This window comes from Geotrypetes seraphini, chromosome 2, assembly GCF_902459505.1.
Source record: "Geotrypetes seraphini chromosome 2, aGeoSer1.1, whole genome shotgun sequence".
Lineage (NCBI taxonomy): Eukaryota > Metazoa > Chordata > Amphibia > Gymnophiona > Dermophiidae > Geotrypetes > Geotrypetes seraphini.
Window position 1 is genome coordinate 510,917,100 of NC_047085.1, and position 26,303 is coordinate 510,943,402.

At 43.7% G+C, this 26,303-nt stretch overlaps 1 protein-coding gene across 1 annotated transcript; it reads right to left on the bottom strand.

Annotated features, from left to right (window-relative positions):
* Positions 1 to 877: 877 nt before the first annotated feature.
* Positions 878 to 25,516, bottom strand: LOC117354984 (zinc finger protein 420-like). The gene is made up of 4 exons (XM_033932942.1): positions 25,118 to 25,516; positions 22,900 to 23,026; positions 3,815 to 4,274; positions 878 to 902 (listed from the first exon to the last, which is right to left on the bottom strand). The coding sequence occupies exons 1-4, from the start codon at positions 25,313 to 25,315 to the stop codon at positions 878 to 880; spliced, it is 810 nt and encodes a 269-aa protein (XP_033788833.1). The 5' UTR covers positions 25,316 to 25,516.
* Positions 25,517 to 26,303: the final 787 nt, after the last annotated feature.

Genomic DNA, 26,303 nt, shown 5'->3' on the forward strand with positions numbered 1-26,303 from the left:
ACACAGAGGATCTAGAATCAGAAAATAATAGTAAATATTGAACTAAGGCCAGTACTGGGCAGACTTGCACGGTCTGTGTCTGTATATGACCGTTTGGGGGGAGGATGGACTAGGGAGGGCGTAGATGGACTAATACAAGTCAGTGTTCTCCCCAGGGCTTTTTAACCGGGCGGTCCACCCAGCTAATTTAGATTACCGCCCAGCTCTCATCTATCAGGAATCCTGCTGTTGCCGCTGCTCAACATAAAAAAATTCCCCCCAAAATACCATCTCTCACCAGCTTGGAGATGCGAACTCATGCTTCGGGGCTCTAAGGTATGCATGCCGGCTTCCCTCCTCTTCCCTCCGAAACCGGAAGTTACATCCCGGGGCCTAATGACGCAAAAAAAGTCACGGCGCAAGAGAAACCTCCCCTTCTCTCGCTTGGAAACTTCACCACAGTGCAGGATGCTAGGACAGGACACTGAACAAATCAGACCTCGCACTCTCTACCACACTATCCCACACCTACGTCGTAGCGAACAAGGAATCTCCGGGAGCTCGAGTAGGTAAAGTCATTATGCGAGGGGGGGTTGCCGGTAGTAGAAGTCAGGTGGACTGGTCTGGCCCTGTACTTATAAGGGTGTGAATGACATCTTACTCCATGATTGATATGACTGATTACTAGGTTTCAAAGGGCCAAAATTCATTTGTGGATATGTTTTGATATTATTTTATATTTAGTAATTTGTTACTGGAAAAAATGTGCAGGTACAGTAGTACTGTGGTATTTTTTCCCCCCCAGGATTTGAAGTTACTATAAAGTTATTTAAAGTTTGTTTAGCTCTTGTTAGCATAGTAATTGTGAATCATTTCTAACCAAAATTTGTATGTCTACTCAGTAAACAGGGATGTTCAAGATGCTGAGTGCACAAAAAAAAAAGAAAAAAGAGGGAGAGAAAACTTAAAAAATGGTGAACTTGTGTCATATGAATATGAAGGAGTGAAAAAGCTAATTTAAGGGGCCTGTATGCAAAAACTTATATAGCTAGAAAATAGCTCGGTTTGCATCTTGGAGATAAGGATTTTTAAAATTGAAAATGCAAAATTATGCCAAAATTTCTGGGATGCGATCATTCGTCCCCCTTCCTCCCAGCAGGTCTACCATCTCTCTTCCCAGACTAGGTCCAGTTAGTGGAATGCTTTTTTGTTTGGGGGGCCCAAAAGCACTACTCAGGCTCCACCCCAGACCCAGCCGCCATACTAATAATAGTACTAATTGTAAATGCCATTTCTTCCATTCATTTTTCACATACACACAATATAATCTTATTAATAATACATAATAGTAACCACAAAATTAAACTACACAAAGCACACTCTTTTACCCCTCCCCACCTTGCACAGCATTTCTTCCTCTCTCCTCCACCCCCATGTGCTATGTCCACCATCTCTCTCTCATTCCTTCCCTTGCTGTAAAGGGAGTGAGGAAAGAAAGATAGAGGGATCCAGGATATATCGCTCCAACTCCTTCTACTGCCACATCCAACATTTCTCCCTCTCTCATCTCCCCCGGACTGAGTGCAGCATCTTTTACCCCTGCCACCAGCCCCATGCCCAACATTTCTCCTTCTATTACCCCTCTCCAGAACCATGCAACATCTCTTCCTCCATTCCCTCCACCGGGTCCAACATTCTTCCCTCTTGCATCTGTCCCGCTGTTCCCTCTCCAACACCACATCCAACATTTCTCCCTCTCATCTTTCTCTACCTTACTCCTCTCCCACCAACATGTCCAACAATTCTCTTCCTATGCCGAACATGGTCTTTCTTCTTTTCCCCATGTACACCATTTCTTTCCCTCACACCCATGCTCAACAATTTTCCCTTTCTATTCCCTCCTCCACCTCAGCATCTCTTTCCTTCTATCCTTCCATGCTATGTCCCAAGTTCATGCCCCTTCCCCCCTTCCTTCTGTATCCCTCCCTTCCTTCTGTGCCCCCTCCCTCCTTCCTTACTGACATTTTCTCTGCGTACAGTGGTGCTTTGTGTTTTTTAAAATTTTATTGTTGGTAGATTATTTTGACTTGGTCATTTTAAAAGTAGCTTGCAAGCCAAAAAAGTGTGGGCACCCCTGCTGTAGAGCCATTTCTTATATGACTGGATAAACTATATTTATCTTTTTTGTTAGTTTAAATTCATGCAGAAATAAATGGCTAGATTGAACCTAATGACTTCATTAACGTCTTTCCCTTTTTCAAACCTCTATACCATTTGAAAGAGGGCAAATATCTAATTATTCCCTTCTAGAATTGGATACTTCTTAAATTTAGTAAAAAGGAAATCATATTGAGCATTGGAAAATAATAATAAACAAATAAAAAATAGTACACATTTAGGGCTCCTTTTACTAAGTTGCGATAGTGGTTTTAGCATGCGCTTAGCACCCGCAGAATTACCACATGTACTAGATGCTAACGCCAGCATTGAGCTGGCTTTAGTTTTCCCGCTTACCGCGGGGGTTTGCGTGCACTAAAAATGCTAGCGCACCTTAGTAAAAGAGGGGGTTCATTTTCCCCATCCCACCCCACCCGGCTACTTTTTCATGCCACCTGGCTGGAAAAAATTTCTGGGGAGAACACTGCAAGTAAATGGTGTGTGCCCTGTGTGGATCATATTGTGGCTTTTTAGAGATGAAAGCCGAGTGAAGCTTTTCTTACACTCAGTACACGTAAATGGTTTGTGCCCTGTGTGGATTACTTTGTGTCTTTTTAGAGATGAAAGCAAAGTGAAGCTTTTATTACACTCAGTACATGTAAATGGTTTGTGCCCTGTGTGGATTACTTTGTGTCTTTTTAGATGTGAAAGCTGAGTGAAGCTTTTATTACACTCAGTACATGTATATGGTTTGTACCCTGTGTGGATCATATTGTGTTTTTTTAGATGTGAAAGCTGAGTGAAGCTTTTCTTACACTCAGTACATGTATATGGTTTGTACCCTGTGTGGATCCTCTCATGAATTTTTAGATCTGAAAGCCGATTGAAGCTTTTAATACATTCGGTACATGTAAATGGTTTATTTCCTGTGTGGATTCTCTCATGAATTTTTAGATGTGAAAGCTGAGTGAAGCTTTTCTTACACTCAGTACATGTAAATGGTCTGTACCCTGTGTGGATCATTTTGTGTTTTTTTAGATATGAAAGCTGAGTGAAGCTTTTCTTACACTCAGTACATGTAAATGGTCTGTACACTATGTGGATCATTTTGTGACTTTTTAGAGATGAAAGCTGAGTGAAACTTTTATTACACTCAGTACATGTAAATGGTTTGTACTCTGTATGGATCATTTTGTGTCTTTTTAGATTTGAAAGCAGAGTGAAGCTTTTCTTACACTCAGTACATGTAAATGGTTTGTGCTCAGTGTGGATCATTTTGTGTCTTTTTAGAGTTGAAAGCTGAGTGAAGCTTTTCTTACACTCAGTACACGTATATGGTTTGTGCTCAGTGTGGATTATTTTGTGTCTTTTTAGAGTTGAAAGCCAATTGAAGCTTTTATTACACTCAGTACACGTATATGGTTTGTACCCTGTGTGGATCATTTTGTGTCTTTTTAGAGTTGAATGCCAAGTGAAACTTTTATTACAGTCAGTACATGTATATGGTTTGTGCCCTGTGTGGATCAGTTTATGTCTTTTTAGATGTGAAAGCTGAGTGAAACTTTTATTACACTCAGTACATCTAAATGGTTTGTCTCCTGTGTGGATCCTCTGGTGTCTTTTTAGACATGAAAGGTGAGTGAAGCTTTTATTACACTCAGGACATGTATATGGTTTGTCTCCTGTGTGGATCATTTTGTGTCTTTTTAGAGCTGAAAGCCGAGTGAAGCTTTTATTACACTCGGTAGAGGTAGATGGTTTCACATTTGTATGATCCCTTTTGTGCATCTGAAGTTCTTTTTTGTGGGTTTTTCCTTTCCTCTTACCATAGTGGAATTTAGAAGGTACTTTATCACTGTTTTTAATTTGGAACGGTCCCACTGCTAGGTGGCTCTGGTCCTCTGGGATGTAACTCAGATCCCTGTCATTTCTCTCACACTTCCTGACTCCATCCCTTGAGACTTCTGTAGGGTCTCTCTGTTTCTTTGATTCCTGCTTATAATTGTTTGTGTTAATTTTCTCAGTTCCCTGGGAAATATTCTCACAGACATTTTCTGACTGTGTTTGGATTTGTTCCATTTCAACTGGATCTTCTTGATTCTTTTCTCTCTTCCATTCGTGTTTGATCTGATGATTTGCTGGATATAAACAGAAGGTATTTCTCATAAGTTAGAAAACAGCAGTGGTTTCTATGATACTAATATAGTCAAATAATTTTTATTAAAGGCAAGAAAACAATAGAATTACAAAGAGTTAGAAATTTAAAAAGAGAACACAAGGCAACCCCCACCCAAATAATCCCCCCCAACCCGAAGACATTCTCCACACAACAAAACAAGAACAACCAATAGGGATATTGACCAGCAACCCCCCCCCCCCCAAATATCAAGAATTCAATAGCCGGCTTCATGGTAAAGGAGTTATAGTAGTCCAAAAGGGTCCCCAAGCCTGTTGAAAAAGGTGCTCCCGAGGGGAGATCCCCACAATGTCTCTGCGTTCCCACATCAGAAAAGTAATCACACAAGATCTCCTTGGGAAAGATCAGGTGCCTCAGCATCCAACCACTTCATAAGGATGCATTTCAGAGTAATTGCTATTGTTCATTTGAGAAAAGTAAAAGTGCCCCGCTTTCAAGGACGAAGTCCTCCAAAAATTGTCCCAAGAGCTGTCCCGAGAGTCCCAAGTCTCCGAGCAGGCGCAAGAAGACAGAAACATTATTGAGATGCATGAACCGACCAGACCTACAACATTGGAAGTAACAGTTGAGGTGCAAGAAGAGGCTAGAGACGTTGACACCTGGCAGCTAGTCACCTGCAAGCAAACACAGAAGGCCTTCCTCTTCTTCTTCATGCAAGCACAGCAGCCTTACATCAACCCCACAGATCACCTTGAGGAACAGGTTCCAGCTCCTAAAGGAAAGACCTGCCAACGGAATTCAGGATATCCTGAGGCCCAGCGGAAAACCCCGACTCCAAAAGCAATGGATCACTCCCCCCCCAAAAAAAAATAAAAGCACAGAGTGGTTGTCATTGGGGACTCCCTGCTGAGAGGCACCGAGGGACTGGTAAGTAGACCAGATCTACAATCAAGAGAGTTTTGCTGTCTGCTGGAAGCCAGGATCTGAGATGTGACCACCGGATTAGAAAGACTAATCAAGCCCCATGATAACTACCCGATGCTCCTCATCCACGTTGGGACGAACGATACTGCCAGGAACACCCCGGAGAAGATACCTGAAGATTTTAGAGCCCTGGGTGAGAAGCTGAAGCAGATGGAGGCGCAGGTGATCTTCTCCTCCATCCTTCCAGTAAGAGGCAAGGGGAGAGCTAGGGAAGAATGTATCCAGAGGACAAACGAGTGGTTACGTGGATGATGCAGAGAGATGAACTTCGGATTCCTAGACCACGGAGAAGCACTTCAAGGTTTGCAGGGATCAGATGGGCTACAACTGACCAGAAGAGGGAAGAACGTCTTTGGACAATGTCTAGCCCGCCTGCTTCGAAGGGCTTTAAACTAGTTGAGCTGGGGGAGGGGACCCAATCTCATCCTGGTAGGGTAAATAATCACTCCATCTTTGAGTCTAAGGTAAGTATTTGCATCAAAGACAGTAATGAGGGGGGACAAACTAACTTGCAACAAACAAACTTGCGTCGAAGATAATAATGAGGGGGACAAACTAATTCGAATGGGAAAATCTCCATGCAGACCAGACAAATATAGAGCATGGACGGCTGTGTATGTTAATATACATAGTTTGGGCAATACTGAGGGGTACAAACTAACTCGAACAGGAAAATCTCCAAGCAGACCGGACAAATATAGAGAATGGATGGCTATGTACGTTAACGCACGTAGTTTGGGCAATAAAATTCTGAATTGGAAACAGAAATGAGAAATGCCGACCTAGATGTGGTGGCGATAATAGAAACCTGGTTCTCAGAGTCCCATGGATGGGATATGGCTATATCAGGATATAACTTGCTCCGCCGAGACAGAGAAGGCAAAACCGGAGGAGGGGTAGCACTATACATCAGAGAGGACATCAAAGTTACCAGGATAATAGACGTCAAGTATTCGGGAGAATCCCTCTGGGTGAACCTTGCCAGTGGCAATGACAAATGCCTTTATCTTGGTGTTGTGTACAGACCTCCAAAACAACAAGACAACACAGACAAAGAATTAATCGAAGACATCGAGGCCATCACTCTGTGTGGAGACACTGTGCTGTTGGGGGATTTCAATATGCCTGATGTGGACTGGAACAAACTTACTGCTACGACCAGTGGCAGCAGAAGATTACTAGCCTCTATACAGGGAGCATGCCTCAAACAGATGGCATTGGAGCCCACCAGAGATCAGGCGATTCTGTACCTGTTACTCACCAATGGAGACAGTGTCACAGAAGTTTTGGTAGGAGATGCTTTAGCCTCCAGTGACCACAACATGGTGTGGTTTCACCTTAGGAAGGGAGTTAACTTCCAAACCATGGAAGATTTTGACTATGAGATGCTGCAAAACCAGGACATGACGGACGATGTGGAGGTACTGTGGTCGGCTCTGAAATCTACCCTGCAGGAAGCAACCAACCTCTACATACAAACCATGAGTAAAAGACGGAGAAATAATAGTCCCCAGTGGTTCTCCGCAGAGATCTCGGAACTAGTAAAGCAGAAGAAAAGAGCATTTGTATCTTACAAACAATCACAACAACCGGAAACTAAAGAAGCCTATCTGGTGAAATCTAGAAATGTTAAAAAAGCAGTCAGGGTTGCCAAACTCCAGATGGAAGAAAATATAGCTAGGCGTGTTAAAAAAGGGGATAAATCATTTTTCAGGTATGTTAGCGACAGAAAAAAGAACACAGACGGGATTGTGCACCTCAGGAAACCTGACGGTAACTATATAGGATCGGACTCAGATAAAGCCGAATTACTCAATGGCTACTTGTGCTCGGTCTTTACATGTGAGGCACCGGGCGATCCAGACAGAAGATGCAAACAAAGGAGTGCTCAGAGGACCCGTTCCGGGATTTTAAATTTACCGCGAGCAGCGTCTACCATGAACTATCGGGGCTAAAAGTGAACAAAGCCATGGGACCGGATAATCTACACCCCAGGGTACTTCGGGAATTGAGAGATGTCCTGGCACAGCCATTAACTGCGCTTTTCAATCCTTCCCTAAACAAGGGAAAAGTCCCCTTGGACTGGAAAATTGCTAACGTCATTCCGCCCCACAAAAAGGGACACAGGTCAGAGGCTGAAAATTACAGACCTGTGAGTCTCACATAAATAGTGTGTAAACTTATGGAGACGTTGATTAAAAACAGATTGGATATGATTCTGGATGACGAGAGGCTGAGGGATCCCCACCAGCATGGATTTACGAAGGGAAGGTCTTGTCAATCCAATCTGATAAGCTTCTTTGACTGGGTAACGAAACAACTAGATAGGGGAGAGTCCCTGGATATAGTGTATTTAAATTTCAGTAAAGCCTTTGATAGTGTCCCACACCGCAGGTTATTGAACAAAATGAATACAATGGGACTAGGAGAAACATTGACTGCATGGGTTAAAGACTGGCTCAAAGACTGGCTCAGTGGTAGACTTCAGAGGGTGGTGGTAAATGGTACTCCCTCAAACGTCGGAAGTGACCAGTGAAGTGTTGCAGGGCTCGGTCTTGGGTCTGATACTATTTAATATCTTTGTACAAGATTTGCCAATGACACTAAGCTATGCAACGTAGTGGACAGCGCAACCGTGCCCGACACTATGAGGCAGGACCTACTTTTACTGGAAAAATGGTCAAATACTTGGCAACTGAGTTTTAATGCCAAAAAGTGTAAGATTATGCACCTTGGTAGCGGTAACCCCTGCAAAACATACACCCTGAATGGTGAAACCTTAATAAGAACTGTCGCAGAACAGGACCTGGGTGTAATCATTAGTGAAGATATGAAGACTACCAATCAAGTGGAGAAAGCTTCAACCAAGGCTAGACAAATGCTGGGTTGCATCCGAAGAAGTTTTGTCAGCCGAAAGCCTGAAGTTATAATGCCGTTGTACAGGTCCATGGTGAGACCTCATCTGGAGTACTGTGTTCAGTATTGGAGGCCACATTATCAAAAGGATGTGAAGAGAATGGAATTGGTTCAGCGAATGGCCACTAAGATGGTCTCAGGACTCAAGGATCTCCCATATGAAGATCGTCTAAGCAGGCTGCAGTTATATTCTCTCGAGGAACGCAGAGAGAGGGGAGACATGATAGAGACATTCAAATATCATACAGGCTGTGCTGAGGTGGAGGAAGATATCTTTTTCCTTAAAGATCCCATAGCAACAAGAGGGCATCCGCTCAAACTCAAGGGTGGGAGACTTCATGGCGACATCAGGAAGTACTTCTTCACCGAAAGAGTGGTTGATCGTTGGAATGGTCTTCCATGTCAGGTAGTCGAAGCCAGCAACGTGCTCGACTTCAAGAGACGATGGGATAAACATGTGGGTTCGCTCCAGGGAAATGCTTAGAGGAACGTCTTTTAGGGGGAGGGTTCTTTGAGTGGGCAGACTTGTTGGGCCGTCGGCATACTCTATGTATAACTGGGAAGAACACCACAAAGTAGTAATGGAGAACAATTTATTTTTATCGTCTAGATAGTTTCAATAAAGGAGAAGACACGGTCCCAGAAAGCAGCAATCAAGGGACAATCCCAAAACATATGGCCCAAAGTTGCCTCCGGGAAAGAGCATCGAGAGCACTGAGCAGAGGCTCGAAAACGAGCCAAATGTGCTCTCTTAGGAGAAAAATATATAGGCGCAACACTAATTTGTAATGCTGCTCCTAAAATGTCATATATTTCCGAAAATCTTTCAACTGCTTGAGAGCCATTGAGACCATGTCTTCGGGTAGTACAATTTGTAAATCCCGGAGTGTAGTAAGGTCAAGTAAAGGGGATTCATCCTTAAGGTAGCGGTGGTGAAATGTCAATGGAACCAACTGCTGAGATCCAATGGTATATATCTCAGATAACAATTCATGGTGACAAGCGATTAGATCTCCTGAAGGCAGAGACTGGATATAGTGACGGATTTGGAAATATGCAAAAACATCAGTAGAGGGGAGATCAAATTCCAGTTGTAATTGTGTAAAAGACTTGATGGTCCCTTCATCTGCCAGAAGTTGGAATAAGTAATGAATCCCCTTTGCTTCCCATCTAAGAAAGGCAGCTGTGTCCATACCAGGAAGAAAGGAAGGATTAAAACGTCAAGGCAGAAAAGGGAAACCTGAGACGAGATACCATGAAAGCGGCAAACCCAATGCCAAACCTGCTTCAAAGCGCCATGGAGTACAGTACAATAAAGGAGCTCTGGACATCCGGAGGGAATGGAATGTAAAAATGCACTAAAATAAAAAGTCCGAAAACAAGAAAGTTCCAAAGGAGTATTGGTGAAATAAGAGGTGCCCTGAAAAAATTCATTGATATGACGCATACCACAGCCAACTGTCAAAAAACGGAGAATCAATAAACCTAAGCCCCCCTTATACCAAGGTAAGGCCACCTTCCTGTATGAAAGGCGCGCCCGTTTCCCAACCCAAATAAAGCGTTGTACTAGACGAATAAGCCGAATCTCATCTTTATGAGCCAGGTAAAGAGGTAACACCTGAAAAATAAAGCCAACGAGGAACTATAACCAAGTTATATAGGCTAACTCTGCCAATAAGAGAAACCAGATAGCCTTGCCAAAGACACAATTGATTAGATAAGTCTCGCAATAAGGGCTCAACATTAATCCTATAAAGGCTTGTTAGATCCATTGGTAATAAAACACCAAGGTGAGAATCGGCCCACTGGAGCAGAAAACCCCCCGGCCAATCAGTACACACCGCCAAGAGGGAGGGGAGAGCCATTGACTTATCCAGATTGAGAGAGACACCAGAATAGAATCCAAACTCAGAAAGCAGGTCCAGCGCCGTAGACAAAGACATCACAGGATCGATAAGGACAAGAAATAAATCATCTGCAAAAGCCAAAGTTTAATTTCCCCCCCCACCAACTCGTAATCCACTCACTTGATCGAAAAGTCGTAAAGTGCAAAGAAGGGGCTCCAGCATAAGAAGAAATAAAAGTGGGGAAAGAGGAAATAGATGAAGCCCATAGGTTGAGTACCTCATAAAATAGGAAAAGAATCTGAATGAGAGCCATTAACTAACAAAGTTGAACCTGATCTTAACAACTTGGTCCCTAGTATAGACTGCTGCATTTCTAAACTTCAATTGTGGGCTTCGTCTATTCAAATGAAACTAAACGCTGTCAAAACCAAATTGCTTTGGACTGGGCCAAAATTAGAAAACCTCCCTTCCTCTGTTACATTAAAAACAGATATCGCATTACATATAGATTTTTCATCTAGATCACTGTTCTTCAACTTTTTTACACCTATGGACCGGCAGAAATAAAAGAATTATTTTGTGGACTGGCAAACTACTAAGACTGAAATTTAAAAAACCCATTTCTGCCCCGTCTCTGCGAGCTCGGTCCCCCACAAACCATCTGATCCCATCTGCACAAGCCGCAATTATGATTTTATATTGAACGTATTTTATTAAAGTATAAAAAGAAACAATATTCTGTACAATTGTCATTTTATAAATACAAATATACAGAGCAAGGACCAACAAAACCCCTCACCTTCACATATATCCCCTCTATTATCAAGAAAACCGAACAAGCCAAATTATTACAGAATGCTACACAGAAATATCATGCTAACAGTATAGAAACATAGAAGATGACGGCAGATAAGGGCCCTAGCCCATCAGGTCTGCCCACTCTACTGACCCACCCCCAAGTCTACTATCCTAGGGATCCCACTCTTGGTGACAGGTTCCCTTGGCTTAACCCTCTAAGAGATCCCACATGGGCATCCCATTTGCTCTTAAATTCTTGCACGCTGTTTGCCTCGATCACCTGCACTGGGAGCTCGTTCCAAGGATCAACCACTCTCTCGGTGAAGAAATATTTCCTGGTGTCGCCATGAAATTTCCCGCCCCTGAGTTTGAGCGGATGCCCTCTAGTGGCTGAGGGTCCTTTGAGAAAGAGAATCTCTTCTTCCATCTCGATACGGCCGGTAATATACTTAAACGTCTCGATCATGTCTCCTCTCTCCCTATGTTCCTCGAGTGAGTACAGCCGCAAATTTTTTAGCCTTGCCTCGTACGATAGATCCTTGAGCCCCGAGATCATCCTGGTGGCCATCTGTTGCACCGACTCTACTCTCAGCACATCTTTTCGGTAGTGTGGCCTCCAGAATTGCACACAGTATTCCAAATGAGGCCTCACCATGGTTCTGTATAATGGCATTATGACTTCAGGCTTCCAGCTGACGAAACTCCTGCGGATGCAACCTAACAACTGTCTTGCCTTAGATGAAGCCTTCTCCACATGATCAGCAGTTTTCATGTCTGCGCTGATGATCACTCCCAAGTCTCGTTCTGTTGAAGTTCTAGCTAAGGTCTCACCATTCAAGGTGTAAGTTCTGCACAGATTTCTGCTGCTGAGGTGCATGATCTTGCATTTCTTAACGTTGAAGCCCAGCTGCGAAGTCGAGGACCAAAGCTCCAACAAATGTAGGTCCTGTGTCATACTATCGGGTGAATTGCCATCTCTCACTATATTGCATAGTTTGGCGTCGTCAGCAAATAACGTTATCTTATCTTGAAGCCCCTGAGTTAGGTCACCTATGAATATGTTGAAAAGGAGCAGGCCCAAGACTGAGCCCTGCGGTACTCCACTGGTCACCTCCGATGTTTTAGAGAGAGTACTGTTAACTACCACCCTCTGAAGTCTGCCACTCAGCCAGTCATTGACCCATGTAGTTAGTGTTTCTCCCAGCCCCATTGATTTCATCTTGCTCAACAGCCTGCGATGCGGGACACTATCGAAAGCTTTGCTGAAGTCTAGGTATACGACGTCCACGGATTCTCCCAAGTCTAACTGTTTTGTTACCCAGTCAAAGAAGCTGATGAGATTGGATTGGCAGAACCTACGCTTGGTGAATCCGTGTTGACTGGGATCCCGTAGATTCTCATCATCCAAGATTGCGTCTAATTTACGTTTGATTAGTGTTTCCATGAGTTTGCATACTATTGATGTGAGACTCACCGGTCTGTAGTTTGCAGCCTCTGCCCTGCAACCCTTTTTGTGCAGTGGAACGACGTTAGCTGTTTTCCAGTCTATGGGGACTCTCTCCAAACTTAGGGAGAGATTGAAGAGTCCTGATAGCAGTTCTGCCAGGACATCACGCAGCTCACTGAGCACCCTGGGGTGTAGATTGTCCGGTCCCATGGCTTTGTTCACCTTTAGTCTTGCCAGTTCGTAGTAGACGTCGCCAGGTGTGAACTCGAAATTCTGAAACGGGTCTCCAACGCTGGGCCTTGCCTGCAACTGCGGACCGTGTCCCGATGCCTCGCAGGTGAAGACCGAGCAGAAGTATTCATTCAGTAGTTCTGCTTTATCGGAATATGATTCTGCGCAGTTCCCATCTGGTTTTCTAAGGCGTACTATCCTGTCTGTGTTCTTTTTCCTATCACTAATATACCTTAGACTTAGTAGAGAAAAACAGACTGTTCATCCTCTCCAAGGTAGGGAGAACAAGAGGGCACTCTTTAAAGTTGAAAGGGGATAGATTCCGTACAAAAGTAAGGAAGTTCTTCTTCACCCAGAGAGTGATGAAAAACTGGAACGCTCTCCCGGAGGCTGTCATAGGGGAAAACATCATCCAGGCATTCAAGACTAAGCCGCGTAAGCGGACTGCTGGGCATGATGGACCACTGGTCTGACCCAGCAGCGGCAACTCTTATGTTCTAGACAAGTCAGAGTCCATGCCTTGTAGTAGGTATACTTATGATGATTGGTTGACACCTTTCTCCCTCAAAAATGTGACCTACAGACTCAAATACCTAGGGGTTTATGTTACTAAAGACATTAAAAAAGCGTATTGTGAAAACTTTCACACATTGTTGAGAAAAATCACTGGATATCTTCACCCTCTGGACTAGGCTGCCCCCGACTTTACGGGGTCAAATAGTCCTGTTTAAAATGGTATTATTTCCAAAACGGTTGTATGTGATGCAGACATGACTAAGGATTAGAGAACAATTTGTCCTATAGGAACTCAATTTTCCCGCCCCGTCCCCATGAGTTTTGTCGCTGTCCCATTACTGTAAGCTCTGACTTAACTGCACAAGCCTCAAATGAAAGATTAGGTTCTTACCTCTGCTAATCTTCTTTCTTGTAAATTCAAGTTTCAAGTTTATTCATGATATTTGATTGAACGCTTTTCCAAATTACAAAGCGTTGTACAAAAGGTAAAAATATGATTTTTAAAGAAATCACAATATACATAATATATTAATCAGACCTACAGGGTAATTGACTTTTAAAACCACGGGAAACAATAGGAAAGAGGGGTAGAAATACAATTTTTGAAGAAAAAGTACATAAAAGGGAAGTACAATAGGAGAGTAGGGGGAAGAGTATTAATGGCAGAAGAAGGATCAAAGGAAAAGGCTGTTAGTAATCTAGTTTTAGGGGAAGATAGTAATCTTAAGGTATTACAGCTGCAATGAACTTTATTGTTTTTTTTTTTTTCAGTTAAAGGCTTCTTTAAAAAGAAGACACTTTAAGCTACTTTTAAATTTCTGCAAGTCTTTTTCGAGTCTTAAGTATAATGGAAGATGGGTGTTAAGGGCCTTTCCCTCGCCGGCCCTATTTTCAACGCCGGTCCAGCAGACCGTCGATCGCTTCTTCGCGGTTCAACCCCCGGTTGCTCCACAAGCAGGAGGAAGTGTCCTGGCATTGGGGGAAGACGTAGGAGAACTTCTCCCCCTCTCGGGGTTTGAAACATCTTTATCCCCTCCTGCTCCATCAAAACCCGCGTGTCCAGCATCTGCTGGGGCTCTGTTGCAGGAGGACTATGATCCCGGAAGGGATTCTACGGGGCTTCCTGGAGAGGGCGACGAGCCAGTAATGGCAGGGCAGCTGAAGACTTTAACATCTATATAGAGAGAGAGAATTCACTCCTCTCCCACAGAGGCTTCCTTGGGAGACATTTGGTCACTCCTTCAGCGGCTGGAGATTTCGTCGAGCAAAACAACTGAGGAGGTAATTAACATTAATACCAAGATGGACAATCTTACTAAAACTGTTGACTCAATGAAATTGGAATTCTCAACCCAAACCATACAAATGCAGGACGATATAAAACAATTGCAAACATTTAAGAATGCAGCTATTAAAGATAACTCCTTCTTTCATAGGAAATTAGAACAAATTGAAAACTATAATAGGAGATTGAACCTTCGTATTTTAAACTTTCCATTTTCCCCTGGAACTTCTCCTATAGTCTATTTGAATAGATATTTAATTGAAAATTTGAATATTCCCTCTGACAAAATTCCTCCAATAAACAAGATATATTACCTTCCAAATAAAAAGATGCCTCAAAAAGAATTGGATAAACAAAATGAAGGAGAGAATCAGATTGATTTTGGGAATGTGACTGCGTTATTGGAACAAACTTTGAATGCAGAGACAGAGAGAGCAACTCTTCTAATTTCCTTTGTTTTTGAGCAAGACTTAAATATGGTGTTAAGATTATACTTTACGAATTCTCATAAATTATATGGAGAACAACGGATTTGGATATACCCAGATGTCTCTAAAGTTACACAGGAACAAAGAAAGGATTTCCTATCTCTGCGTAAAGAAACTCTTAAGTTGGGGGCTACGTTTCTATTAGCCTATCCCTGCAAGTGTTTGGTGAGGTATTTGGGAATTAAGTACACTTTTTTTTCTCCAGACCACTTGAGGGAGTTCCTGAAAGTCAAAAATATCATCAAGGATTGATTTTATGATGGACTATGAGTAAAGATAGTAACCGGTTTCACATTAAGCCTTTTCTTTAGAATTTAATGCCACTTTAATATCTCCAACCTTAAAATATTTCCATGCCCCCTATCATTGTGGTCTAAGAAAGGGATAAATAATATTTCTGTATTTGATTTTTGGTTTTGAATGGTAAAATGGTTTCCTTCCTGTGTTATTTGGAACAAGAATATTCTTGTGATTTGTTGTGAAAGTCTAATAAAGATAATTATAAAAAAAAAAAAAAAAAAGTATAATGGAAGAGAATTCCAAGTCATTGGAGCTGTTACAGAAAAAATAGTAGCACGGCGTGTTCCGATAATTTTTAAGGAGCGAATATTAAGGGTAAACTGGGAGGATGATCTAAGAACTCTTGATGAACTATATGGAATCAGAAGCCTGTCTATAAATGCTGGTGTGTTGGTCTTTATTGTCTTGAAGACTAAAAGGGCTATTTTATATGTAATCCTATATGTTATTGGCAACCAGTGAGCTTTTTGCAGCAAAGGTGTAACGTGGTCAATTTTTTTTTAACCTGAAATTATTTTTATTGCTGTGTTTTGTATAAGTTGAAGACGCCTTATGTCCTTAAGATATGCCCCTTTTAATAAGGAATTACAATAATCTAGTTTTGATATTACTAGGGAGTGAACTAGTGTGTTAAGGGATAATTTATCGAGGAGGGGGACAAGTGATCGAATCATCCTCAACCTATAGAAACAATTTTTGACCAATGCACTGATGTGTGAACGAAACGTGAGTTTATTATCTATTAGAACTCCCAAAATTTTTGTACTATTAGTTTGATTAAGTGGCTTGTTGTCGATTAAGACTGGGTTAATAAGTTGTGCCCCTTCTTTCCCTGAAAAGAGCACAGTAGTAGTTTTATTGATGCTTAAGGATAGCTGACTGACATTTAGCCAGTCATGGATTTTGGCTAGCTTTTGGTTAATGTTAGATATGTCCTGTGCACTTGTGGGGTCGATTGTATGCAGAAGTTGGAAATCATCTGCATAAGCATATACTGTGAATCCGATGGATTGACAAAGGGTTAAGAAAGGGGCCAGGTAGATGTTAAACAGTAATGGGGACAATATAGAACCTTGCGGTACTCCATAATTTGTTTGATAGGGTTCTGAGAAAGAATTTTTGAAATACACTGTAGAGGATCTATCTGTAAAATACGATCTGAACCATTCAAGTACTTGGTCATTTAGACCGATGGAAGAGAGTCGTTGGAGTAGTAAATGATGGTCAATTGTGTCAAATGCTGCTGCTAAATCTAGGGAAATGAGAATGACAGATTTATGTTGGTCCAGGTAGTAGTGAATAGATGTGACGAGACCTACTAGGGAATGCTCGGTTGAGTGATTTTTACGAAATCCTGATTGGTTAGGATGCAAAACCTGAGTTTTATCAATGAAGTCTGACAGTTGCTGAAATACTACTTTTTCAGTAAGTTTTGATAAAAATGGAAGACTAGCTATTGGACGATAATTTGAACAGTCATAGAGACTGCTTTTAGATTCCTTAATAATCGGAAGTGTTTCCATTCAGTCGGGAGAGATGAAGTAGACAAACTTTTGTGAATAATTTGGAGAATAACTGGTCCAAATAATGAAAAATAGCGTTTGAGAAGGAAAGGTGGAAAAGATTCAATTTTGGAACCTTTGAGTTTTATAGTTTGAAATAAATGTTCTATTTCTTTTAAAGATGGAAGAATCTCCTCTGTAGTCTGGACGATAGGGTCATGTAACTCGAACAGCCAAATTCTGTAGGAAACTCAAACAACAAACTTGAGCCCCTCCCTCTGGCTCCATCTCCTGCACATGCTCCCTGAAGTGCAGTCAGTAACCAAGCCAGGAAAATTTACAGAAGAAACAGGAAACAAAAAATAGAGAGAGAAGGGGAATGGGGAACTCCCTGCAGCACAATCAATTCTGCTCATGTCAAGAAAATCAAAACAGCATAAAGGTACTTTTTTTTTTGTAAAACAAGAAACATATGAGAACTGTATAAACTTTACAAACTTTATAAGAAACACAGCTGGAACAGTCAGAAGGAGGCAACCACCCAGGGGCCCCACTAACCCTTCTTCCCTAAGGAAAGGATGGTATTTTCAGCGACTGATATCCAGCTTACCTGTTACAGGTTAGGCAACTTGCAAATCGGACAGAAACTGGGTGGGTGTCCAGACTACAGAGGAGATTTACAAGAAAGATTAGCAGAAGTAAGAACCTAATCTTTCGTTCTTGTACAATCCCTCTGTAGTCTGGATAGGGACGTTTCAGAGCAGTCCCAAAATATCAGGGGGGCCCCGATGAGCCCACTGACAGGATAGAAGCCCCAAAAGCAGTATCTTGCTAAGCCGCCACATCAATCCGGTAGAACTTGTTAAAAGTGTGCAGGGAAGATCAAGTTGCCACCCTGCAAATCTCTTCAGGCGAAACTGCAGTGGATTCAGCCCAAGATGAAGAAAAACCCCTAGCGGAATGAGCCCTAACCTCCAAGGGGGGGCTTCTTTCCTGCCGCTACATAAGCAGCAACAGACATGGCAGAACAAATCCATCTGGAAATGGTAGCCTTAGAGATGGGCCTACCCCTAAGGGCAGGGCCTGAAAGGAAGAAAAGATGGTCCAAGACACTAAAGGTATTAGTAACCTCCAAGTATCGCAGTAGACGATGATAAGACATCCAGGGACTGCAAGACTTGGTCTTTGGACTTGGATCTCGAGGGCACAAAGCCAGGAGACGAACTTCCTGATTTACATGGAAAGCAGAAAGCAAGATAACCGCAGAATCCGTGAGACACAGAAAAGGATCCCGACACAAGGGTGCCTATAGCTCTGAGACCCTACGGTCAAACATAACTGCAACAAGGAAGGCAGTCTTGATGATGAGATCTGGCAGGAAAACCTGCTCAAGAGGCTCAAAGGGCAAACGAGCCAGCGAATGGAGAACCAAAATCAGATTCCATGTCTGGCAAGGAAGACGCAAAGGAGGCCTCAGCCGAACCGCACCCCTTAAAAACCGGACAACGTCTGGATGGGAAACGAGTGAACCCCTGAGGAAAGCAGGACCCAAGCATGAGAGACCTGCTATCTGAACTCGAAGGGAAGAAATCGCAAGACCCTACTTGATACCAGCCTGCAGAAAATCCATAACCTGTGCCACTGAGGAACCCGAGAGATCTACCTGCGATTTGGAACAACAAGCCTGGGAACACCTCAAGGTCTTTGCATAGGCTGCAACAGTGGATTTTCACTTGCAATGAAGTAATGTAGCAATGACCGCAGACAAATAGCCCCCAGCTGTCAAGGCTGAGCGTTCAATAGCCATGCCCTAAGACTAAAGTCTGGGCCTTCATGACCTGCAACATGGTGCAAAATGCGCCCTATCATGAGCCATGGCGGAAAGACATAGAGGAGACCTCCCCAAGGCCAAGGTTATCATTGCAATATAATTTGTACCCTGATAACAGTGACCCAGTGACTGTCCTCCCGCCAGGTTTCAGAGATGTCTATTATCTTCCTCTTCAATTTGTGCTAACATCACTGGGTCTGCTGTCGGCGGTGCCTGGCCTGTCCGGTGACTGGTGTCATAGTGGTCTTCATTGGCATGGTTCCTGGTCCTGCTTCTTTGGTGGTGGCCTGTTGACCTGGTTCTGCAGATAAAACTTACTATCAAGCCGCCTTGAAGTTTTCTATCTCTTGAAGTTGTTTTATTTAAATTTTTAATCTTCTTTAATTCTATTTTTATTTTAAACAGGTACTTTAGTTAGACTGTGAGCCTTTGGGACAGATAGGGTAGTTTTTCTCAAGTACCTAATTTCATTTTAATTTGATTCATTGTAAACCACTTAGGTCAGTAAAATGCAGTTACAGTATATCAAATCTTAAATAAACATAAACTTGAGAATGTTACTATGGAAGAGACATTGTTCTTTGGTCATTAACAAGATGATCTCACAGGCAATGCAAACGTGTGTGCCTAGTTTTGCTGACCTTGAAGAAACAAGTTTTCCTCTAAGAAATTCCAAAGAAATAAACAGGTCTCCCCAGCAGTCATTTTTCCTCACCTGGCTGTGGGCTCACTGGATTTCATAGGCTTTACTTCGCTTATTTTTCATTTAGCTTTCATCAGCTGAGCTTTTGCCTCTACTTTACTTTAACTGCTCTAAAAGTTGCTTCTTGAAATGCGAGTCTTGTGCTCCCAGCTAACCCCAGTGACTGCTGGAGGGAGGCCCTGTAAATAAAACTTCCCTGTTATCATGGAAATGTGTCGGTGAAGACTGACCTTCCTTCTCATCTCCACAAGCGTTGTGTCCCAGAGAATGCATAAAGCTGTGATTCACTTATATTTATTCTTGGCTTTGGGCTTTGATAGGAATCTATTTTGCTTTTGCCGATACTAGTCTGAGTGAAGTGGAGGGGCATAATCAAAACATATGTCTTATTACGATTCGGACATATGGCGCTAAGACGCCCAAAGTCGGTAGTGAGAAAATGCCCATTTTTGAAAAATATTACATTATATTAGTGATTTCTATTCCGCCTTTACCTTGCGGTTCAAGGCGGATTAGATAAGAATTGTTATGATATTAAGAAGTACATATTGTTAAGGTAATAAGAAGTTCTTAAGGAATAGTTTGAACATTTTCTAATTTGCTAAGAAGTAGATAGTATTGTAGGAGGAGTTTGGGGCATGTCTGGTTGTGTTATATTGGCTTTATGTATTTTTTGAAGAGTAGGGTTTTTATTTCTTTTTTGAAGGTTTTGTAGTCTGTGGTCGAAATCAGCAGATTGAGTTGTCTGTCCAGTTTTGCTGCTCTGGTGGCCAGTAGGTTGTCATACAATTTTCTTCGTTTAACTTTTTGGTTGGCAGGTGTGTGAATAGTGTATGGGTTCTCCTGTGTCTGGTTGAAGAAGACTGAATTAGTCGATTGTTCCAGTAGATTGGGCTGTCTCTGTTTATAGCTTTAAATAGTAGGCAGTGGAATTTGAAATATACTCTGGCTTGTATTGGGAGCCAGTGTGAGTCGTGGTATGTCTCTGTGATGTGGTCGTATTTTTTCAGCGAATAGATGAGTCTTAGGGCTGTGTTTTGTATGGTTTGTAGTTGTTTTATCGTGGTTGCAGGGCAAGGGAGATATAGTATGTTGCAGTAGTCTATTAGGCCTAGGATTAGTGATTGAACCACGAGTTGGAATTGTTTTCTGTCGAAGAATTTTCGGACTTGTCTTAGGTTTCTCATAGTTGCAAATTATGTTTTTATTATTTTGTTGATTTGTGGTTGCATGGTACAGCCTCTGTCTATCAGCATTCTGAGGAGTTTTAGCTTGGGTTGAATGGGGTATGAGATAGAGTTAATTACTAAGTTAGTCAAAGTTGGAGTTTTGCTGTTTTCTAGGAGGATGAAGTTTGTTTTGTCAGGGTTAAGCTCTAGTTTGTGTTCTTTCATTCATGTTGCTACTGCTTCGAGTGTTCTTTGTATTGTGCCTACCATGGAGGGAGCTAGTTAGTCGAAGGGGAGGAGTATGTGATGTCATCTGCGAAACTATAGAAGGTAATGCCTAGTTTGTTTAGGTAGGAGCTTAGGGAGGCAATGTATAGGTTGAAGAGTGTGGGAGACAGAGGTGATCCTTGGGGTACTCAACATGGGTTGGACCATGGTTCTGATTTTTCTTTGTTTGTTTGACTCTATAAGTTCTGGATTGTAGGAATCCTTTAAACCATGTTAGTACCTTGCCTGTAATTCCTATTGAGTCTAGTGTTTGTAAAAGAATGTCATGGTCTACTAGATCAAAGGCTGCAGAGAGGTCTAGTTGTATGATCAGCATTTTCTTGCCTGTGCTGAGGTGTTGTCTCGCGATGTCCATGAGTGTTCCTAGTAGTGTCTCAGTGCTGTAGTTGGCTCTGAAGCCAGACTGTGTAGGATGGAGTAAGTTGTGGTTTTCTAGGTATAAGTTTATGGCTTTAGCTATGAGGCTTTCCATTAGCTTGACGTAAAGTGGGATTGAGGCTATGGGTCTGTTGCATGGGCCATTTGGCCTTTATCTGCCATCATGTTTCTGTGTTTCTATAAACATAGTAATTTAAAGTTTCTTATAGTTGTTTGACAATCAAAACTGCATGAGTTCATCATTTTGGCTGTTCAGAGCATGCCATGTTGCTGTTAATTATGCTCCTCTCTAGGCCCATATTATATTGTGGTCCTATCACAGGTGTTTCTCAATGTTCAATGTCATACAGTTTTCTTCGTTTGACGTTTTTGGTTGGCGGGTGTGTGAATAGTGTGTGGGTTCTCCTGTGTCTGGTTGAGGAAGACTGAATTAGTCGATTGTTCCAGTAGGTTGGGTTGTCTTCGTTTATAGCTTTAAATAGTAGGTTCCCAATGTCCGGCCATGGCCAAGAGGTCAGGCAGAGAGAATTAAACCCTTGCGGGGGTCGGATGGTCAGATCCCGCCACCGTGCAGACTTCACCCCCAGGGGAGAAGGCACTTCCAGAAGGAGACCCGCCGGTCCCCAAGTGAGTCAAGCCCTCCTGCTGCCGGCTATGCTCATCCCCCAAAAAAGGTTCCCTCTCAGCCGAAAGGGAAAATTAAAAGGATAAATGTAAAAAGTTGCAGGGCAACTGGGATGCAACAGACAGCACGCCCCAATTTGGAAGCAGGAGGTCCTCTATCCTGGTCAGTTCAGGCGATCTACAAATGCCCGGCTTCCTCCACCGATTGCAGAATTATAGACCGGCCCTCATGCCAAACCTGCACCTTCTTCTCGTGCAGCGCCGAACAAAAGAGAGACATCAGTTTCTGTTGGGCCACCACTCCGGCGGAGTAATTATTGAAAAGTAAGATGCGGGAGCCCTCATAATCCATCGGCTCTGCTTTGCGGTAAGCTTTAAGAATCTCCTCCTTCTCCCGCCATTTGCCATACCGAGCAATAGCAGGTCTAGGCCGTTTCTCTCCAGACTGCGGGGGACCCATGCGGTGCGCACGTTCACAGCCATATTTCGCCACTTCCTACTGGAGACCCAACTTATTTGGCAGCCACTGACTAAAGACCCCGTATAAATCATCCACAGCCACACTTTCTGGAAGGCCAATCAGCTGTAGGTTATTCCTCCTGTTCTGATTCTCATGGTCTTCCATTTGATTTTGCAAGTCCTTTAACTCCCTCTGCAGGGTACCAAGATTGCTTTCCATGGTAGTACTCCTGTCCTCCTGCACTGAAACTCTCTGCTCCACCTCCGTAAGCCGCCTGCCCTGGGAATCAAATTTTTCATTAAGTTGGTCCACCGCTGATTGGAGCTTGTTTAGACTGTCTGCCAGTGCTGCCGTCACAGATTTTGTGATTTCTTGAATCCACTCATCCACCGATACAGTGAATGAAACAGTATCCTCTGCCATTTTGTCCCACGGTGACTTGGGTTTTTCTTTCGAGGCTCGCACAGGTTTCACCGGCATACTGAGCACCTGACTGCTCAAGAACGGTGTAATAGGGTCGGGACACCCTCCGATGTATTCAGGGGCCCAAAAATCTGACAGAAGAGTGGGTTTGTTGCAGAAATAAGCTGCTGTTTAGCAGGGAGGATTGGAGCTCAACTTTCCTGCATCTGTCTAGATCGGCAGCATCACATGACCCCGCCCCCTGCAGCCAGACTCTGACCATTTGGGCTACTCTAACCCTGGATTTTAGCTCTTCTTCAACAAACATAAAATAATCTGTCTCTGATTTCAAAGAGAAAATAAACTTGTGAACTTAAGATAGAGGTTAGTACAGAGAGATCCTGATCATACTTGAAAGTTTCTGGAGCAAAGGAAGTGCAGAAAAATGTCTCCTTACCTAGGGAGATCAGAGTCTCATAATTCTCCTTCATCACCTCCCTGTAAAGCTCCTTCTGCCCTTCATCTAAATATTCCCACTCCTCCTCGGAGAAAGAGACAGCGATGTCCTCAAACGACACCTGCATCTGAAACACAAACCAGGAACACACTCAGCGCCTTCTGCATCACCATCATTGTATACCTGGTGCAGGTAAGTTGCTTACCTCCCCCCTTCGGATCCTGAGCTCTCTCTAACTCTTCCGCAAACATCTGAAAACCTGGCTGTTTTCAAAAATGTAATACTTTGGCATCCTAATATTCTTCTCACTATATTCTTTAACCTTCATTGGAGTTCCTTTCTCTCCCAACTCTTGTAAACCGTGCCGAGCTCTACGATTGTGGAGAGGATGCGGTATACAAACCTAAGGTTTAGTTTAGTTTAGAGTTCAACTGCAAGAGGAAGCGTACATGTGGATAGAGCGTGGAAGTGTCGCCAAGTGACCTATAGTGGAACTTAGCAAGTAAAATGTAATAACCTACTGGGTTGTTGGTTCAACACTACCTTAAGGATTGGTGTGACTGTGGGCAGACTGGATGGACCACACAGGTGAGGAGTGGCCTAGTGGTGTAGGGTCATGAAATGGTTAACTGTTGTTTAAAATATTGTTCTGGCCTACATAGCTGAAAACAGTGTACAATCTACTGACCTCATCTGCATAAAATGTATGTCCCTACCTTACCACATTGCAAGCTAAATAGATAAGAGTTTGAGCCATGATGTACCCCATCCAAAACGTCAGGCGTGATCAGTGGAGTTCCGCAGGGGTCGGTCTTGGGCCCAATTCTATTCAACTTATTCATAAGAGATATGACCCAAGGACTTAGAGGAAAGGTATCACTGTTCGCCAATGACGCCAAACTTTGCAACATAGTAGGTAAAAACACCTTGCCAGATAATATGACGCAGGATCTACTGCTGCTGGAACAGTGGTCAGCAACATGGCAGCTAGGCTTCAATGCTAAAAAGTGTAAGGTAATGCACCTGGGAAAGAGAAACCCGCACAGAACTTACATACTAAATGGTGAGACCTTGGCCAGGACCACGACGGAACGTGATCTAGGGGTGATCATTAGTGATGACATGACGGTTGCAAATCAAGTGGAGAAGGCTTCCTCCAGGGCAAGGCAAATGATGGGTTGCATCCGTAGAGGTTTTGTCAGCAGGAGACCTGAAGTCATGATGCCGTTGTACAGGTCCATGGTGAGGCCTCATTTGGAATACTGTGTTCAATTCTGGAGACCACACTACCGGAAAGATGTGCTGAGAATCGAGTCGGTTCAACGTATGGCCACTAGGATGGTCTTGGGGCTCAAGGATCTCATGTATGAAGAAAGACTGAATAAACTACAGCTGTACTCACTTGAGGAACGAAGAGAGAGGGGAGACATGATTGAAATGTTTAAGTACATCGAGTCGGAAGAAGATATCTTCTACCTCAAGGGACCCTCGACCACCAGGGGGCATCCGCTGAAAATCAGGGGAAGGAAGTTCCATAGCGACTACAGAAAATACTTCTTCACTGAAAGAGTAGTGGATCATTGGAACAAACTCCCACTGCAGGTGATTGAGGCCAACAGCGTGTCAGTCTTTAAAAGAAAATGGGATATTCACATGGGATCCCTAAGGGAGTAAAATCAGGGGGGCGGGTTTTGGAATGGGCAGACTTGGTGGGCTATAGCCCTTTTCTGCCGTCTTTTTCTATGTTTCTACCCTCCTGTACATGTAACATTTAGAACTGTAAGATTTAGATAAGCAGAGAAATGAGCTAGTTTCCTTTAGTACTATAAGTTGTATCCCTGAACCTATCATAAGTGCTGGCTTAGGACCAATAATAACTGTAGAAAGTTATAGAAGTAACAAATGAGAAGTTGTAGTTTTTGCATGTATTAGTTTGCATATGTTTAGTGAAAAGGGCATAAAAGTCTGTGCATTTCCTGATTCTAACCCTCTAGTAGGCAGGCTGTTCACTGCACTAGAGTCCAGCATGCTGTAATAAACCTCTTGTACTTTCTTCCAGCCTCTGACTTTGCTCCCTCTGCACCCAGACGTTGGATTGATTCCCAGGTCCTCCACTGCCCCAGCTACAAACTAAGTCCCTGGAGTGTGGTTGTGCCCTCATTTCTCCCTCCCCCTGAGACTGAGAGAGAAGGAAAGGTGGGGGAGGGGGAGCTCCTACCTGAGCAGAAGCTCCTGCAGCCATTTCCCCCTTGATTTGGGCCATTTGGGGCTCTTCCTCCAGCTCAGGGCTTGGTTCTCGCGAGGGAGAGAGAGAGAAGGGCAGAAGCCGAAATTTACAACTTGAAGTTCGCAGCAGAACAGCACATAAGAAGACGGACGAAGACTTAATTCCCTTCCGGGCACATACAAATGACATCACAAAGGGGGCCACTGACTATATTCACTAGAAAAGACCCTGCAGCTGCCGAGAAGGGGCGGAGCTTGTTCAGAGCTCAGTGAGATTCGGGCCCCTCACCGTTTCCAGCACTGGCTGCTGAGGTTTGACAAAGCTCCACCTCCTCCTCTTCCCGCCCTCAGGGAAATTCTGAGCAATGAGCACCGAATGGAGCTGAAACTCCTCCTCCTATCTCCCTTATCCATGCTAGGGGGCGGACCTCCTACTCCTCTTCCCGCCCCATGGACCATTCAGACCAATCAGTACTATAAGGGGCAGAGCCTTCGTTGTGAAGCTCCGCCCTCCCCCTTGTGACGCCTCCAAAGCTCTTTCGGCCCTCCCCCTCCCCTCCCAGACTTGCTTTCCCTGGCAGCCAGGACGAACCTCAAGCTCCGCCTCTTCCCGCCCCCAGGGAAATTCTGAGCAATGAGCACCGGATGGAGCTGAAACTCCTCCTCCTATCTCCCTTATCCATGCTAGGGGGCGGACCTTCTAATCCTCTTCCCGCCCCATGGACCACTCAGTACTATAAGGGGCAGAGCCTTCGTTGTGAAGCTCCGCCCTCCCCCTTGTGACGTCTCCAAAGCTCTTTCGGCCCTCCCCCTCCCCTCCCAGACTTGCTTTCCCTGGCAGCCAGGACGAACCTCAAGCTCCGCCTCTTCCCGCCCCCAGGGAAATTCTGAGCAATGAGCACCGGATGGAGCTGAAACTCCTCCTCCTATCTCCCTTATCCATGCTAGGGGGCGGACCTTCTACTCCTCTTCCCTCCCCATGGACCATTCAGACCAATCAGTACTATAAGGGGCAGAGCCTTCGTTATGAAGTTCCGCCCTCCCCCTTGTGACGTCTCCAAAGCTCTTTCGGCCCTCCCCCTCCCTTCCCAGACTTGCTTTCCCTGGCAGCCAGGACGAACCTCAAGCTCCGCCTCTTCCCGCCCCCAGGGAAATTCTGAGCAATGAGCACCGGATGG

Excerpts from the sequence above, each read along its gene's own strand:
- LOC117354984 (XM_033932942.1), bottom strand. The coding sequence starts at position 25,315 with ATGTCATTTGTATGTGCCCGGAAGGGAATTAAGTCTTCGTCCGTCTTC. Across the intron at positions 4,275-22,899 it reads TGAGACTCTGATCTCCCTAG|CAAATCATCAGATCAAACAC; the intron begins GTAAGGAGACAT and ends GTTTATATCCAG. Across the intron at positions 903-3,814 it reads AAAATGATCCACACAGGAGA|CATCTTGAACATCCCTGTTT; the intron begins CAAACCATATAC and ends TTGTGCACTCAG.